At 44.2% G+C, this 18667-nt stretch overlaps 1 protein-coding gene across 1 annotated transcript in view; it reads right to left on the reverse strand.

The window, feature by feature from the left end:
* Positions 1-18667, reverse strand: part of Ephb1 (EPH receptor B1) — a 422319-nt gene that overhangs the window by 47940 nt on the left and 355712 nt on the right. Inside the window, exons 10-11 of the mRNA XM_005072022.4 lie at positions 18440-18562; positions 5735-5982 (exon numbers count right to left, since the gene is read on the reverse strand). Coding sequence (XP_005072079.1) covers positions 5735-5982; positions 18440-18562 — 371 coding nt within the window. The remainder of the gene's footprint in view (positions 1-5734; positions 5983-18439; positions 18563-18667) is intronic.

The raw sequence follows: 18667 nt of genomic DNA on the forward strand, positions 1-18667 counted from the left end.
AACATGGGTGGGCATGCCGTTTTTACACATACCACAATGACTCTCCCTTCTTCAGAATCTGTCAGTAGCCATGGGGAAAGTGGACTGGTTGCTTTTATCAACTCGATACAAACCTCTGGACATCAAAGGGAATTGCTTCCATCAGCTGACCTGTGGGCCTGACTATGGGTAAACGTTTTCTTGAGTAATGATTAATGTGGGAGGAAAAATCCCACTCTGGCCTGTATCACCACTGGACAGGTGATCCTGGGTAGTATAAGAAAGAAGGATGAGCAAGCCATGGGGAGCAAGGCAGCAAGCAGCTTTTCTCCATGGCTCCTGCTCCTGCTTGAATTCCTGCCTGGATTCCCACTGTGAAGGACAATGACCTTTTAGAGGAAGCAAACCCTCTCCTCCCCATTTGCTTTTGGTCAGTGTCTTAGCACAGCAACAGAAAAGCAAACTAGGACACACCCCATGGGCTAGACTGCTCCCGATTCAATTCCTAACCACATCCCAACCTTCCCAGAATGCTTTTCCTGTGACATTTTCTTCTAAGGATCTAAAATAAAAGCACAAAGTTGCTTTGTGGAACTGATTTGCCCATCCATGAAGAATGAATGTACCAGGGATGGTTCAAAACCTCCTCCTGAGTGAAAATTCCATCAGCACCTTCTCCAAAAGCCAGGTGTCCTTTTAGGAACACCCCACACCCCACCCCACCTAAGCATATCTCTGGGAGATGTGTCTCCTCAGAAAGTTCCCATGCAACTTCTGTGGATTATAAAAATGCTTCCCAGATTGAAGTCACATGGGCTGGATTTTTTTAAAATTTCACTTTTCATTTCTTCTTCTTAAGTGTAGGTGACATTCTAGTGAAGAATCGGTGTCTCGCTAAAGATCTCATCTGGAGAGGGTCAGTGGCGCTCACACACAATGAGAAGGTGTCTGTGCTTCTGCTTTAGTTCGGTGCAGTCTTTCTGGGCTAACCTTGTGTTTAAAATTTAGACCAGACATCACTACAGTTTCCAGGGTGAACAGGAGCCAGAAGTGGTTAAAAGTTGGGTGTCTGAATAGATACAGTTTGGACCTGGCTCTGCCATTCACTGGCCTGAGCAAGTGATTTTGCCTCCAGAGTGGTGACCTCCACACCTGAAACTTAAGAGCATAGTTTCCTCTCTTCCAGGACTCTGTGGGGGGTTAGATGAGATCACAGGTCAGAGGCTTTCATTTGGGACCCTGTGACGCTCTGATAACAGTAATGCTCACAGCACCCAGGAATCAGGCCAGCCTTTCCTCCCTGTCACCTCCTCCGTGGATCTCAGGTATTCCCATTGAGGGAGACCAGGGTCCAATTCAAGGTTCCTCATGTTTTCCTGGGTATGTGAGAGACTCTAGAGTAATTGCTCTTGGGAAGCCCAGTGTGATGGTCATTCTGAACTCAACATACAAAGGGTCAATCCTGGCAACAATTCCCTGGTACATAACCAGTAGTAACAGTGGATGATGGAGACTTAATGGCACATGCTTGAAATCTGGATCAATTCGAAAATACTAGTTTCTTCCATTACTTGACTTAGAAATGGCAAATCATACTTCTCAGGATGTGATCAGAGCCTTCAAACTGGCCCTGGGCAGAAAAAACGGCAGGCGATATTATATTGTTTTCATGGAGAAGATAAAGGAAGTCCAGAGGACCTGCGTGATCAGACTTAAATCACTCGGTGTGGGTTTGAGCTGTAACACAAGTCTAAATCCAGAGTGGTAGATTACTTCTGTGTTGTCATTCCATCTCCAACCCTCTGGTAATGGCTGCCTTCTGTGGTATATAGAAGAAAAGGCTGCATAAGCTTCATGGGGAGAAAAGCTACCTGTGACTAATAATGCTCCTGTTATCTGGTCTTTAGGCTCCTGTCCTGTGCCTCGCCCCCTGGAAGACGCTGAGTCTGCAACAGGCAACATGCTTTCCTTAGGCTCTGTAGGGTAAACATATCTCTACAGAAAGGGTCCTTCCTGATCATTGAATTTACTATCTTGGTGAAACCTAAGGATATAAACATACTATGTTTCCCCATGTGTCCAATGACTTTTTGCTTGATTTATAGGAATGGTGTGTATGTGGAGGTCATAGGACAACCTTGGTTCTCTCCACTGTGTGACTTCTGGAGCTTTGAACTCGGGTGGTTAAGCTGGTAGCAAGCTCCTTTACCCACTGAACCATCTCGTGGGCCCTGGGAAATTGTTCTGAGAGACAAGCATTATCCCTTAAATTACATAGCATAGTTGGCCACAGGCTTTGTAATTGCGGAGATAAGGACACCAGCATAGAAAATACGCGAAACAGAACAACCACCACCTGGTTTCTAGGTGACTGTGGGTAGCAACGGGCTCCATGCTGAGCCCATGGGAACAAACATGATTCAGTGAGGAGATGCAGGCCTGGGTGGAGTGGTTTAAACTTTCTCCTCATACTGAAGTGCTTTCTACTGAAATTGCTTTCCTGCAAATGCATGGAGCCACTTGGCGGTCCTCACATCAGACAGGGAGGATTTAGGTATTTCCACTTTCATTGACAAATCCACTTCAGGAAATGAAACCCTTATTTGATTTGTTTGAAGAGAATGAATCATAGATTCTTTTTTTAACTAAAAGAGAACTTTCCAGCTCATCCAGCTCAATGCCTTTAGTTTATAGATTGGAAAATTGAGTTAACAGACTCTCTCCAGGCCACAGGGTGACTCATAGCAGAAGCCAAGACAGGGGCTTCAGTCTCATGGCTTCCAATCTGATATTCTCTCCCTAGTTGCTTCCTTCCAGCTTCAATCCATGGATGAGCGTCCCTGGGGAAAAATATCCCATTTGACACCACTCAGTGACTACCAAGGGTCTTACAGATGTAACCATCTATGAATGAACCAACAGTGACCATAAGGCTCTTCATTCAAGCTTTTAACCAGACAATGAGTCTGAGATTCAGGGATGGTTCTGAAGATTAGGGAAGAGTCACCCAGGTGGGTGCCATTAGATATGGGTACTAAGAAGGAACTCTTCTATTTAAAACAACTAGCAATGGGAGCCAGCCTTTGGGCGTTCCTAATCCTTCTAGAAAATGGGAATTCTACAAAGACAGTGATGGAGAATGGGTAAAGATGAGGTGTAGATCTCTGAGGCTCTGACCCAAGGCAAGCGTGAGATCCCTCTCAAAGCTGCTAAGTCCAGGACTGGGGGAAAGGAATCAGCTGTATGATTTAAGGACTAACCCTTTTCTCTCTTCTTTGAATGGTGGTCCTAAAATTATCCCCCTTCCCAGAAGATGGACCCTGTAGAACTGAACTGATGACCTATTTTTTCAATTTTATCAAGTAGCAGATACATCAATTAATGTTGCTATGCTCCAGGGTTCAGTAGTGAGGCTGAAATTAGATTTATAGATTACCTGCCTCCACGAGGTGCGAACAGTCAGAAACGCTTCATTTCCCTGATGCTCTTGGCACTGCCTGCCCTTGCCACCCCTTCCTGGTTGTGCCCTCGCCTCTGTTTTTCTGTGTTGCTCTCTTTTGCCCCAAGGTTTCCTCCCATGGCTTCATTATCATGAAAATCTCCTGTGTTCAACAAGTCTTTGCGTTCTGGGCCCCAGGTGGAAAATTCTCTGTCTAGGGGGGAGTAAGAAGGTGGGCTTTGATTCTCATAGGCTCCCAAGGAAGACTCTTCCTATCCTGGAAGTGACCTTGGGAAGGACTCTGAGTCTTTCAACTATGTGGTGGTGACTTTCTCTAAATTAGAATCAAGTGATACCAAGGAAACACATGACTCTGGAGAGGGTCTTGAGGCTGGTCCAGAAAATTCTTGCCTTTCTATTCATGTTCATTTCACTGTCTCTACAAGATCTCTGATCATACATGATTGCCCCTGGAAAAGCATGGAGCAGAGTGTGCCTTGATCTCACATGTCTACAAGGATGGGGAGTGAGATGCCACAGGCACACAGCATTTTTAGAACTCTCTTCCATTCCCTAGGAATAACTGTGCATGGTTTTCATCCAGCCAACATTTACCATGACTCATTGTACCAGGTACCAGGGTTTTCAAAACAGAGATCCAATCATTCCCTCAAGGAAGCGTGTGCTTAAACCTCCAATCTATTGCAATTTCTCCATTTCCACTCCTTCAACTCCTCCCCCAACTACATAGCTTAGTCTACAAGCATGCACTGCCCTGAAAAGGCAGCTTCAGTAATGCGAAAGTGTAGCTTCCAGTCTAGTCCCATTGCCACGCCCAGTCCGTTCCTGGGAGTGGAAGCAACCTTGCAGCTGCCTTAGATTGTGAACTAGCCAGTGCTTACTTCAACTTCTGCACAGGCCAAGCTGTCCCACAGCTCACCATCCACTTCCCCACTGTCTGCCAGACTCCCCATGCCCTAGTGTCTCAGAAGTTTTCCTTCTCTTTGATACCTCCCTTGACATCCCCAGGAAGACTCATGTTTGCATCTGTGACATCTCTGCCCTTCACAAAGTGTTACACAGGCAGGTAACAACTGGAAGCTTTGAACATTCAGGATCAAGGCAGGGACTACAGCTGTGGTGGGTTGTATTCTGTACAATGGATATAGCAAGATATCTCTCTGTCTCATTGTCTCTGTCTCTGTCTGTCTCTGTCTCTGAGTATACCTCTGGGGGCCAGAGGTCAGCACTGAGTGCCTCCCACAACTGCTTTCCACCTTATTGTTGAAGACTAGGTTTCTCATTGAGTTCAATGTTTCAGCTAGACTAGCTGGCCAATCAGAGAGCCCTTAGGATCCACATGTCTCCTTTACCTACCCCAAGCCTAGTACTGTTATTACATATATGTGCCCATGCATCTCCTTGTGTGAGTACAGGGATCTGAACTCAAGTCCTCATCCTTATGCAAGCATGCACTTTATGGACTCAGCCATACCCCTAGTCAGTAGAAGATACTGGGTCATCGTCCTCCCTAAAACATGGGGACTGCTCTCTTTTTGGATCTTGGTGGGTTTGTCAATGTGGTAAAAGTGATACCGTGTGATTTCCAAGATACACAAATGTACAGCATTTGCTGTCTCCTTGAAGGATGCTTGTTTTTGAACCCAGCTTGTCTCAAAGATTTTCAAGCAGGCTATCAGGAACGGTAAGGCTGATATCAAATTTAACCTCCATCTTAGTACACAAACAAAGGAGACTTCAGACAATTTCATATGATCCTGCAGGAAAGTAGATGCTCAGCCCCACACCCTTGCCTCAGTTACAAGTTCATGAATATCATAAGTCATATTTCTGTGCTACATCATTTGGGTCTTAGATGAATAGCTATAAGGCATCAGAGCTGCATTCTTCTCGCACAGGCCCAGTCTGCAGAGAAGGCGTGCCCAGATCGTTCAACCAATCAATGCTTCAGTATGAACAGGTGGTCCTTTGACCACAGCTGCTGACTGGGTGTAGGAACATGCTAATGAGGAAGAGGGGGATTCTCATGGTAGGGGAGTGCTGCCCATATACCAAGAACTATAGATAGCTAATAACTGCTGAGAGAGGGAATATTAGCTACCTTAGTTGGCTACTGAGTACAAGGTCATTCATTCCTTTCAACAACAAATCTCTGCTAACCTTGGCAAGGTTAAAACCTCCACATGTGACCAGCCAGTCCTGAAGGCAGATCATCCTCACAGAACTCTTCTCTCCAGGACCTTTGCTGTGCACGAGACAGTATTAGCACCACACACACCCCGAAGTGGCTCTTACCCTGAGGAAAGAATCCAAAGCACCATTCTCCATGAACTCCGTAATGATCATGACAGGCCGACTCTTGGTGACGACACCCTCCAGGCGAATGATGTTGGGATGGTCAAACTGACCCATGATGCTCGCCTCGCTCAGAAAATCCCGACGCTGTTTCTCTGAGTACCCAGCCTTCAGGGTCTTGATGGCCACATAGATTTCCCTCTTGCCCGGCAGTTTCAAACGGCCCTTGTACACTTCTCCAAACTCCCCTGAAACAGCAAGCATGCAATTAGGCTCCTCATCCTCAATCTGTGGAACCACAAGGCTGGAAGGCATCTTATCAAGAACAATGGTGCTCAAGGTAGGATTGTGATTAGAGTGAAGACATGGAGGTTGGATTCTTTCTATGCAACTCTGAATGTCCAGGCTGTAATCAGTTCATAGGGAACATGGAAGGAATGTTAAAGTACACCCCTTACATCAGTTCTTAGAAATGGTTTGAGTAAAATTTTAGAATATCCAAGTTTGGGTTTTGTCCCACAAAAATGGTCTGTTTTGCTTTGGCAGGATCGTGGTTCATTTTTAGCAGAGCCGGGTACGCAAATGTCTGGGGGACAGAGACTATATGGGTACTACATTAAACACATTGAACACATGGGTGGCTATTGTGGCCTCTGGAAAGCAGGCCCTGAAAAGTTAGGAAATGAGCAGGTTTATCTGTGAAAGACAAAAGGGAAGGAAGCAGGATTTGGCACGGACATCCCCAGATCACAGCAATACAGGTCCCAAGCAGACCTGACAGTCTCAGCCAGCCAAACAGGAAATAATGAGTTTCTGTTCCCAAAATAGACACCTCTAATATCCCCACCAGGCTCAGCCACTGGCTGGGGGCTGCCTGGAGGAGCTAGGCCTCTGCAGGTAAGCAGAGGCAGACCCAGGGAGTGCAGCAGCTGAAAGCCTGGCAGCTGAACAGTAAGCTATTTCTCCAAGTAGGCACAGGCTGAATACCTTCATGAGAGCACCATAGGATTTCAACTTTTTTTTTTTTGCAGTAAAATCACTAAGAGTAAAAACAATTTTGATGACACCATTTCATAGCTGTCTAAAAGAAAAAAAGTCTGTTGAATCCTGCTTAATGTGCTTTCAAAAGTTATTTGGTGATTTCACTTGGTCTTGTGACTTCTGCTTCTTCTCTGGAAAGTAGTTAAGTGTCTCCTTGCAAGGGCTTCACTGAAAGGCATGTCAAAGGTCTGTCGGGAGAAATGGGGGCTTCTGTTGGGCAAACTTGCGTTTTTACTTTGAGCTTCTGAAAGAAAATGATATAGCAAACTGTGAACAATCAGATAAACTACCAGCCACACTGAAAAGACATGTTAACATGTTTCTGGGCTTTCGTCCGGAGCTCCCTCTGCTTTCTGTGACAGGAAACACTGAGGAAAGCTATGCAAAAAAAGAGTTTTATCTAAAACTGCCCTGAATTCTAAGGAACATGACAAAAATGGGGCTGGAGGAGAAGCTGGCTAAGCACTATTAGGAAGATTTCCTTCCAGACCTAATACTCACATAGCTATCATTTGTAGCATTTGGCTTTGCCATTGAATCATATGCTGCATTGGTGAATTGCTTGAGGTCGGCCTGAAACCCTCTCACATTTAGAGCTTGCACACCACTGGAGTTCCTGGTTCATGCCTGGCATGCCAATAAAAGTCAGTGTGCCGTATGTATTGTTATTTGTTTGGCCTTTGCCTTGCCCACAGTCTGACCATAACTATTAGGATTTTGCCACTGCTTCATCTAGAAGAAGCCTAGGTATTGGTGTTTAACGTTGTATGTAAAGGGATGCTTATAGGGGCCCACGGGACTGCTCAGTAGAGAAAGTGCCTGTGGCTCAAGAGAAGGATCTGAGTTCAGATGACCAGCACTTAGATAAAAAAAAGCCTGCCATGGTGGCACATACCTGTTGGAATGCTGTGGAAGTGGAGACAGGAGGATTCCCTAGAATTCACTAACCAACTAGTGATGAGAGATGTCTTTCTGTATGCTGTAAATGTGTACTGCTTTTAATGGTTGATAAGTAAAGTTGATTTGGTCAATGGTTAGGCAGAATATCCAAACAAACATACAGAAAAAAAATACAGGGAGTCAAGGAGTAGCCATGTAGCCACCAAAGGAGTAACATGCTGCAGCATTACCAATAAGCCACAGCCTAGTGACAATACACAGATTAATAGAAATGGTCAATTTATAAGAGAGAGCTAGTCAGTAATGTGTCTGAGTCAGTAGCCAAACAATTATATTTAATACTAAGCCTCAGAGTGTTGTTACATAAGCAGCTGTGAGAACTGATGGGCGGGACAAATAGAATCCAACTACAAACTAGTCTTGTTGAACTGATGAGGTCCAGGATCACAGAGTTCCTGTTTCAAAATGTAAGGGACAGCAACCAAGAAAGATACCCAACATCAACCTCTGATCTCCACATATATACACATAGGTGAACGAACATACACACCAGTACATGGGTACACACCAACACATGCACATGTGTGCCCACCCACCTCTACCACACATAAGAATGTCTGCACAGCAGTAGATGAATACTGGATGCCTGTGTCAAGGAATGGTTGGAAAACACTATACCCAGCTCAGGGAATGCCTAGAAATATTGAAAGTAAAAGATGAATGATGTCGGTTGACTTTGAAAGATGCTCACATTATATTAAGTGAAGAGAGAGAGAAGGGAAGCGAGTTACAGAACATCATTTGCTGTGTGTGCCCATGTGGGAAGCACGCCAGTATATAAAAGGATAATTATGAAACGTACATATCAAATGCATTTTTAACATCAAATTGCTTTTAAAAATGGTTATATGAACAGGATGGAAACAGGACATGGAAGCAGAGATTAGTAAACTTAGTTTAGTTGATTTTATGTTAATTTGCTATAATAAGCATAACTTGAGTAATTAAAATGCAAAATTTTAAAGTCAAATACTAAACAGGGACTTGCCACATGTATGTGCTTCTATATGTGTATGTGTCTACATATATTTGCATACATATATAACATGCATATATAGTAGAATTCATCCTTCTGATAACCTAATGTTTAGTAACTATGAATAAGCTAATTGAATAATACTATATTTCTTCTTGTTGCCATAATGAGTCCCAGTTTTCTTTAGAAGAAAGATATACTTGAGGGTTTAGGGAGAGGGGTATATTACTATTTCTACTGGGTGGAGATGGCCCACAAATATCTATTGGCCAGCTGCTATGGCGTACTTCATTCTGTCCAATCACCATGACATTCCTGCAAATAAAATGTTCATTCTAGGAAAGGCAAATTAGCAAGAAGACACTAAAAGCCTGTTTCCAAACCAGACAGCTTAAAGTCAGAGTCAGGACTCTGGCCACACCCACTTCATTCCTTACCATTTGCCACTGGAGAAAAAGTTACAATTCAGAGAGCATCCTGCCTAGCTTGCAGCTTCAAGCAGCTCTGTCCTATGCTGCGACTACCCTAGCAAGTCGGTCTCCAGGCAAGGGGATGGAAACAGAGTGTCTTCCTTGTCTTCCTTCCTTTCCTCTCTCCCCTCACTGTCTTCCTTTCTGAGACATGGTCTGTAGTCCAGACCATCCTTAAACTTGCAGTAATCCTCCTGCCTTGACCTCCTGAGTGCTGGTATTACAGGCATGTGTTATCACCCATCTCAGAATAATTCCATAAGTGGATGCCACTCATCCAGGACTCTTGCTTGGGAGTTAGGCAGAATCAGAATATTTATCAGTCTGTGTAGGATGATAAAATGCACCAGATAAACCTGATGTGCCCCCAACCATACACATAAACACCCCAGTCAAGAAACCTCTGTTCTGTTAACTGTCCCTGCAATTAGAGTGCAGAGACGTAGGTTTCATCTGGAGATTCTGAGTAACTGACCTGGGTGCAGCCTGGGAATTTATGTATTTAAAAGCTGCCTATAGAATTGGCTATATAATTCTAGTTCCCAGCAGAAAATAAAGTTATAGAACTCTTATCTTAAAGATTAAGAAGGATTTCAAGATGGAGATAGAAGAGCATAAATCTGAAGTGGATTCCTTTCTGAGCATGTGTCCCTGCATAATTATACTGTCCATATCCCTTGCTGGCCAGGCGCTCCTGAGAACTGTGCTTTAACCCCCAGGATCTTGCAAACAGATTAGCAGACTGCCCAAAGCCCAAATAAGTCTGGGACTTATTTTGACTCTGTTGAGTTTACATGCTAGCTGCCTCACACAGCACATGGCCAGGAACAGGAACACACCTGAGATTACTTCTCTGATTAGCAATCATTACTTCACCATTTGATCTTTATGGCTAATCTGTCTTCAAGTCAGTGATTCTAAGAACAGAACTTCAGATCATGTCTTCTATGGGGTCTCATCTCATTCTTTGAAAGTAAAAAAATAAAAGCATCTTCTCCTTGGGTAGGGTGAGGTTCTCTTTGGGTAGGATGAAGTGGGTGTCACTGGTGACTTCAGTGCTCAGAAATCTATTCCGTAGTGGCATAAAAAGAGGAGATTCTGAGCTGGGTGGTGGTGGCACACACCTTTAATCCCAGCAGATGGGAGACAGAGGCAGGCAGATCTCTTGGAGATTGAGACCAGCCTGGTCTACAAAGCAAGTTCAGGACAGCCAGGACTGTTACACAGAGAAACCCTGTCTCAACAATGAGAGAGAGAGAGAGAGAGACAGAGACAGAGAGAGAGAGAGAGAGAGAGAGAGAGAGAGAGAGAGAGAGAGAGAGAGAGAGAGAGAGAGAGAGAGAGAGAGAGAGAGATCTGGAAAACTACAGAAACCTAATAGTTTCTGAGCCAGGAGGCTTCAAAGCACCAAGTGAAAAGTAAGTCACTCAGTATCAAGACCTCCCTCAGAGACCCCCCCATAACTAAGTGGCCCCTCAGTGTAATGGGGCAGGCAGGGGAGGGAGCTTCATGTCTACTCCAATCTGCAAGATGGTCAATAGGCCTTGGCTTGGCCCTCACATCTATCTGTAGGACTCAATGTTCTCATCACTGATAGCAGAAAGAAGCAGAATGCTGCCTTCCCTTCCTACCTGGGAGTCAAGACAGGGGTCTCCAAATGTCAACAGTTAAGGATTCACATGGGTGGTGAGTGAAAACGAAAGAAACAGGAATGAGGAGAGAGGATGTTTGAGGGACATTATGGGTAACAAAGGGGAAGAGATACAGGTTTCTGAATCCTTGAAAGACTTACAGGTGCCTGATCCACAACAGGTTCTAAAGGCTGCAGAATGTCCTTTGCCAAGAACCCAGGCATGGAGAATATCACCAGTCAAGCCTAGCGTGGTTAAATCTGAGGTCTCTGGTCATTTAGTATTTCTACAGCCTCATAGGTAGATGGGAGCTCGTAGTCATATTGGCATTATTAATGACAAGGAAAACCCAGGACTTGTGTCATTTCTGATCTAAGAAAGTGCTACTCATGTGCGTTCTTTAGCTTCTATACTAACTTTAGTACAGGCACTAACTCCAGAAACTGCCCTTACCTGGATATCGTGGAATGCAGAAGACAGGGAAACACAAGTTGTGAACAGACTGGACTATGCAGTGAGACCCCAGTCACAAAAATAAACGAGCGAGTGAGGAAACCAAGCGACAAATTGCACTCATCCTTATTTCTGTTTTCTGATCATTTCCTGCATTAGAACAAAACTTGATGGTGCCTTGTTGTGTGAAGATCTGAAATCCTGAGGACTTCCCTGTTGTATATGCACCACATCAGGATCACACTTTTTTTTTCATTTCTTAAAAAAATATTTCAACACATTGAGGTGCAAATAGAAACTGGTTTGGCTGGAGAGTGTTGGCAGTTGGTTATTTGGTGAAGATTCTTACCTACAGTAGGTACAGCCAGACCAATTTTGGTCTGGGTAAACTTTGAACAACATGCATCTCTGCAACTGACCTTCGTCCTCTCCTATAGCCTCCCAACTATTTGCTCAGGGCTCAGTCCAGCATCCAGCAAGTTTGGAGGCCAAGGGCACAAAGTGGCTCTCAGTGTGTCTTATCTAGCATCAGTATCTGGAACTTGTTAGGAAATACAGAGTCCCAGAGTCCCACCAGATCTACTAGATCAGAGGTATAGTGGGTCGAACCCTGGAATCTGGATGTTAGCTCATTTCCAAGTGATTATGGAGCCTGGCTCTTTCCGAGAAGCATTTTCCTCAAGGCTGTCAGTGACTGCCTTCTAGTTGGTTCCTCTGACAATCCTCCCTGACAGCTGTGGAAACTATTCCTTACAAGCTGCAGCCTTGCCAGCACCTCTTTCCTACCTTCCTTGACAAAATGAGGAAGAGAGAAACAGTGTTACGGTACCATTAAATACCTCAACTATTATATATTAAATCAGAAGGGAAGAATTTTCAATTTTTGGAAATGAAACATCCAACCTGCCAGCAGGTACCTCACGCAGCAGCTATTGGCTGTATGCAGCAGAAATCTACACCCATAATTGTGCCCCCATTTTTTAGCATCATTTTGAAGTCTCAAACTGCCTTGGGGGGAAAAATGGAAAGCAGAAATTCTAGTTACTAATTCAGGCATACCCTCTATATGGAATTTTAAAGAATAGATTTAAGCTAGGTTTGAAAGAATGGTTTCAAGCAAGTTTCAACACAGTAGCCTGTGCAAGATAAGTAGGTTATGACTAACCACAAGAGTGATAAGTACTATGGCATGCAAATCACCATCTCCTGGCCAGGCACAGAGAACAGACATTACTAACTGAGCACAGCCATTTTCATCTTCTTGGCAGAGCTCCTCTGATGTCCATTACCCAGGCTGCTATAGTAAGTGAATGGGATGGACTGGCTTCATGGTCACAGTGTTTACAGAAAGTAAAAAGATAGTGAGAGCAAAATGAACCTCTCTTTGTCCATAATTCTTTTTGGTTATTAGACAACAGCATGCATCTGTATCACTTGTGTTAATATATGCATACATGCATGGGATTACATATGCATATATAATCATCTTATTTTCATAATTAAGCATAAGTAAGTATAAATTTTAAAAAATGTTTGGGGCCTTATTGACCTTCTTAGGACATGCTTAGAATAAGAACAGAAACAAGACGAGTGTGGAGTGTGTTCTACTAAGGATATGCTTTTTCCAGGGACCGCAGAACCATAGAACCATATGGATAATGAATTGGAAGGCAGAATTGTAATTCCCGGCAAAAAGGCCTGGGTCCTCCAACTGCTAGGCAGAGTTTACCATCAGAAGCAATGACTGTGTATTTAGCTGCTCTTTTCCACAGCAATGAAAGTGGCAGCGAGTGCAGGGGTTTCATTTACCAGCTCTGGATCAGCTGCATCTGGGTTTCAATTGTAGCTGCATCATTAACTCAAGGGCAGCACAGCCTGCAGCAAGCCATCCTCTGCATGTTGATTTCCTCACCGGTCTAGAAAACCCATACACACATAAACATCAACTCTGACTCACAGGCTATTACAAGGATTAAATGCACAGCACTTGTGAAGAATACAGGGTAGTGCCAGGCACACGGCACAGGCTGAGAATGTACCACACACTTTATAGTTCCTGGAGACATCTCCTTGGGCTCATCTTCTAGAACCCTTCCTGCTACCCTCAATGTTGTCCATCTTCACTCTAAATGATGCCAAGAGTGTCAGGTTAGCAAGGAACCCTTCTCTGCAGAAATTCGTTCAAAGCTAACAGCCCCACATAGTGAGCACACATCCACCTGTACATAGCATCTCTACCCTTACCCAGTCCTCCCCCACAAGCAGCCTTCTTACACATAATCATCCATGGTGGAAGAACTGTATGTATAGCTACTAGAGATGGGCATTTATTCACTAAAACACAGTCAGCCTGTCCTTCTCTGGACAACAACTCTAATGACATCCCTATCTACAATTTCATGCGATTAACAGCCATGTGCTCAGGCTACTGCATAGTTTGCATAGGTTGCAAACTGAACACAGGAATGCTTTTCTTTCTGTAAGAACATATATAGCAGCCCTGACTGATTCTTCTGTTCAACATCCTAAACAACTTTTGAAGTCAATACAACTCTAGGTTCCAGGTAGTCTCACTCTGCCTTCTTAGTACTTAACCTGATGGTCCCCATTTCTGGGCCCAGCCTTCATGCCAAATGCCCCATAACTCCAGTTGCTAAACTTCACAGTAAATCCATTTGCTATACTACTCCAACTTGGGTATCTCCTTGCATCAATGCCATCTCCCATCCCACCCCTCATCCCAGAATCAGCTCTCTCAGAACCTCTTCTTTCATCTAGACAGTCAGGTAACTGGTCTCCAGGCTTCAGAAGGCTTAGCCACTCTTTCTCATCATCTCCTTCCCATCAGACCTACAGCGGTTACCATGGTCCACTCTCTGAACACCCTCCTATTGTTCATCCTGCTCCGGATCCCGTGTTTTCCCCTGGGGAAAACCTGTACTACAATTGTTTCAGCTCTAGGCCATCTTGATTCTTCAAACTAGCCCACAAGAAATGCTTTCCAGCAGCTTTGTCTCCTCTGTTCTTATTCCATCTAAGCTGAATTATCCTCAGTGGTCACTCAAGTCTCTTCTCCTCAAGTCCTCCCCATGGTGTCCCCTTCATCTCTCATCTCTCAACCTCTTTCCTTTCTTGGAGCGTGGTACTGTGCACATTCTGTGCTAGACAACAATCTCCCATGGCAGAGACTGTTGACCATTGAGTACATTTCCCAGGACCTACTACAATTGCTGGCTTAATAAATGAAGGTTTTTCTAAACACTAAAATTAACCTCTCCTGTAACAAGCACAACTCACTTCTCTGTATCCATATGTGGTAGGCAAAGGTCTCATAACCTCTTTAAAATAACCTTGCTAAATGTATGGGGCAGCATCCCTTATATACTCTAGAGATGTGTGTGTGTGTGTGTGTGTGTGTCTCAGTTAGGGTTTTCACTGTTGTGAATGAAAGAAAGCATTTAATTGGGGTGGATTGTTTATAGTTTCAGAGGTTAAGTCCATTATCATCATGACTGGCAGCTTGGTGGTGTGCAGGCAGAGGTGGTTGCTGGAGCTGAGAGTGCTACATCTTGCCGGCAACAGGAAGTCAACTGACTCACTGGGCTGTATCCTGAGCATAGGAAACCTCAAAGCCCACCCCCACAGATGCACTTCCTCCAACAAGGCCATACCCACTATAACAAAACCATGCCTCCTAATTGTGCCACTCCCATGAGATTATGGGGGCCAATTGCACTCAAACTACCACAGTGTGCAACTACTAGCTCTCTCAGAAGCCAAGAAATAAGAGCTCGAGGCTAACAGTGTTCACCAATTCCCATGGTGTAAGTATACCTGCAGTGGCCAGTGGTGAACACAATGGTACTGGACAGGGGCTGGGAGGAGGTACACAAGTTTGCCCTGGTGAGCTAGAGAAGACTGACTGCAGCACGCCTGAAGTGGACCATCATGCTCATTTTCCTCCTTGAATCACCTGGCATTCCTTTTCTGTCACTGTCTCTCTCTAATGCAGTGATCTTCCCAATAATGCGTCCCTTTAATACAGATTCTCATGTTGTGTTGACCCTGACCATAAAATTATTCTTGTTGCTGCTTCATAGCTGTAATCTTGATATTGTTATGAATTATAATGTAAATATCTGTGTTTTCAGATAGTCTTATGTGACTCCTAACCCCAAGGGGTAGAAACCCACAGGTTGAGAACCACTGCTCTAACATGTTTCACAAAAGTTTACTTTTTTTCCCTAGTTTTTCAGCCTTGGGGGTTATTTCTTTTGTGGAGTTGTTGTGATTTGAATGAAAGCTATCCCCATAGGTTCATGCACTTGAATACTTACTTGGTCCTGGCAGGCCTGCTGCTTTAAGAGGCTGCAGGGATGGCTCAATGGTTATCAGAGCACTTGTTGCTCTTACAGAGAACCCAGGTGAGAGAGTCCCAACGCCCACATGGTAGTTCATAGTCATCCATAACTCTATTTCCAGGGGATCTGATACCCTCTTCTGACTTCTGTGGGCACTAAGCATGTCCAGGTACCCACACATTCAGACAAAATACTCATAAGCAAAATAAAACAAATACATTTTGAAAAGGGGAGGGCTGTAGCACTTTTAAGAGGTGGAGCCTTGCTGGAGGAGTGAGGTTTGCTTCCAGACTGCTTTTTGCATCTCACCAGGTGCTTCAGGCTCCTGCTGCCATCCCTCCAAGATGTACTGTATCCCATTTTAAATTGTATGCCAAAATAAACCCTTTCAATCTTAAGTGCTTCTTGTCAAGTATCTGCTCACAAGAAGAAAAACAAGGAAAACAGGAGCCCTTCTGATCCCCTAGGACCCCTATCCCATGGAACTAAGCACAACCCCTGGGACTCTTCTGTGGCTGCACTGTTATGGTCTGAAAAAGCTGTGACCACTCCCTTACTTCCCACTAAGTCTGTAAGCCGTTAGGGCAGAGGAGCCATTTAGTCTTAAGAAATCCACTTCAGTGTATAGAAAGTGCCCATTGAAAGCTTTTTGATGGAAGGAGACAAGAGAAGGGAGGAGGGGAGGGAAGAAGGGAGGAGGAAGGAAAGATTGGTTGTCTATTGATTTTTCCTTTGTGGCTTTTGTTTTTGTTTTTTATTTTTTTCCATATTACAAACCAGTTTTCTCTTTCTGCACCAATTCTTCTGGGTGACTAAGAGAAACATTGTCAATTATATTGTGTAATTGTTACTTTTTGCTCTTTGTTTGATTACCAAAAAAGGGGAGCCAGTCTCAGTGAGGCAGGATATGGGGGAAGGGAATGTGTTGGTAGAGTATTTTGTGTTAAAACTGCATCTGATTGTGAACAGTGAGTTAATACCCACAGGGATCAGCCCTGGGATGACTCTGAATCACAAGGAGATTGGCCTTGGCCAAGGCTAGTCAGCAGGGACCAGTCCCAATTCTTAATGCCATTCTGCTGAGCATCATGTAATTTGTTAAACACATCCCTCTCAATACCATGCAAGCCACACCAAAACGCTACACCTTCTCTGAGCAGAATGCACAAACACAGCAGCACTGGCAAATGCTACACACAATGGAAGTTGAAGGATAGAGTGGGGCCATCAATTGTCCCTTTATGGGCATCCAGCAGTTGGTGAGCTCACCCCAAATTGTAGCTCCCTGGCAGGATCATAAACGAGGAGGCTCTTTACTCGTCCCCTGACAAAGGCGGAAGGGGTGTTGATGTGTGCTGTCTGGGATGAAATGCAGTCCAGAACACATCACTCTAAGCACATGACATAAAGAACAACATTAAAATCACTAGCACCATTACCGCGAGCCATAACAACAATTAATAACACGGGCAAACAGAGAGCAAGACAGCAGGCCCGCCTCCTCAACACTCTTAAGTTTCCTGGAGAAATCAGAGTCTGTAAGAGCAATCCAATTTATCTGGCACCCAACCTTCCAAAGCACGATCCTTAAATATGTCAGTGTCTAAAGAGGAAGGGAAAATTATTAACACAGAAGTGAAAGTCATGGTTCAGTAAAATATTTAATGACAGTCAATAGGAAATATGTAAAGACCCTGGTGGATAAGATTCTGGTTGGCCAGCTGGAACTCCTGAGTGTTGGTGGTGGGTGGTGGTGAGCGGTGCAGGGAGAGTTCTAGGTTCTTCCACAGTGAGGCCTGAGGAGGCACAAGGATGCAGTGTTTAGGAGATGGTGCCCTACTGGGGTATGCTTCCCAATGTGACTCCCAACTCCATGCGTGGGTTTTTTGTTTTGTTTTTGACTCTTGAGTACATTGAGAGAAGGAATGAGTGAAAGAATGATGGCATTTCCTCTAGAGACAACATATGAAGTGGCTGTCTGAAGGATGTCACTTATACGTGCTTTGTTGAGTTAAAATGTTGTTGGGTGGTGTCATTCATGGCTTTACAGTGACAGGAATCAAGCACTTCAGTGCCAGGAGCAATGAAGAGGACAACCCGAGCAATGGCTAATAAGAACCGAAGAAGCAAAGACAAGGAATGCCCTAGAAGAAAATGAAGTCATGAAGGAGACCCAAATCAAAGAAGTAAAGAGATTCCTTACAAAGAAATGATGTCTGGAATGTTTTATCTCACATTAAGACAACTCACCTATCCTACATTAATTATGCCGCGTCTATAGAAAAAATGCCTGTACAATGTGTTAAAAAAAAAAAAAAGATGGGTTTTCTAGATCTATCTTTTGGTGTGACTTTTCGGGAGCACCTCAGCAGTTAATTCTAATCTAGACTGGGATCATTTTCTGATGCCTGGTCTGGAGATGCAAGTGTGTGAGCATAGGAAAAGGAGAACTCAAAGTGGGGGAGAAGTCTTGGCCCAAAGTCTTTGAGGTGCCATTTTCAGCAAGTGGGATATTAACTCATTTATGGTTTATGTCTATCCTCATGACTAAGCACACTATGTCTCTCTTCATCTGGACTCCCTGGGCTCTTTCCAGAGCTATTTCTGAATCTTTGAAAACTAGAGCCAATTTCTGTGCTTTCCCAAGCCATCTTAGCCACTGTGACTAAGGTCCCCAAAGATTCTGGGCAAAGTTCTTGCAAGTTCTAGTGGTCCAGATTAATCTTCTAAAGAGAATGACAGACATCTATAATGCTAGGGAGACAATGTTTGGACAACAAGAAGACAGAGGGGAGGGGAGGGAAGAGCCATACCTGCTCCGATGACTTCTTCAATTTTCACAAAAGATACATCAATCTCCTTGGCAAACTCCCGGACAGCTTCATTGGGGTCCTCATACGTGAAGGGATCAATGTAGATCTTCATCCCTGGGGAGCCTTATTGGGTGAGATAAGCAGGTTAACATCCAGGACAGGGTACCGGTCACTGCTACTACAGATGTCCCCAGCACCAAGGCCATTCCTAGGAGGGGCCATCTCTTA

Source organism: Mesocricetus auratus, unplaced genomic scaffold, assembly GCF_017639785.1.
Source record: "Mesocricetus auratus isolate SY011 unplaced genomic scaffold, BCM_Maur_2.0 Super-Scaffold_100691, whole genome shotgun sequence".
NCBI lineage: Eukaryota > Metazoa > Chordata > Mammalia > Rodentia > Cricetidae > Mesocricetus > Mesocricetus auratus.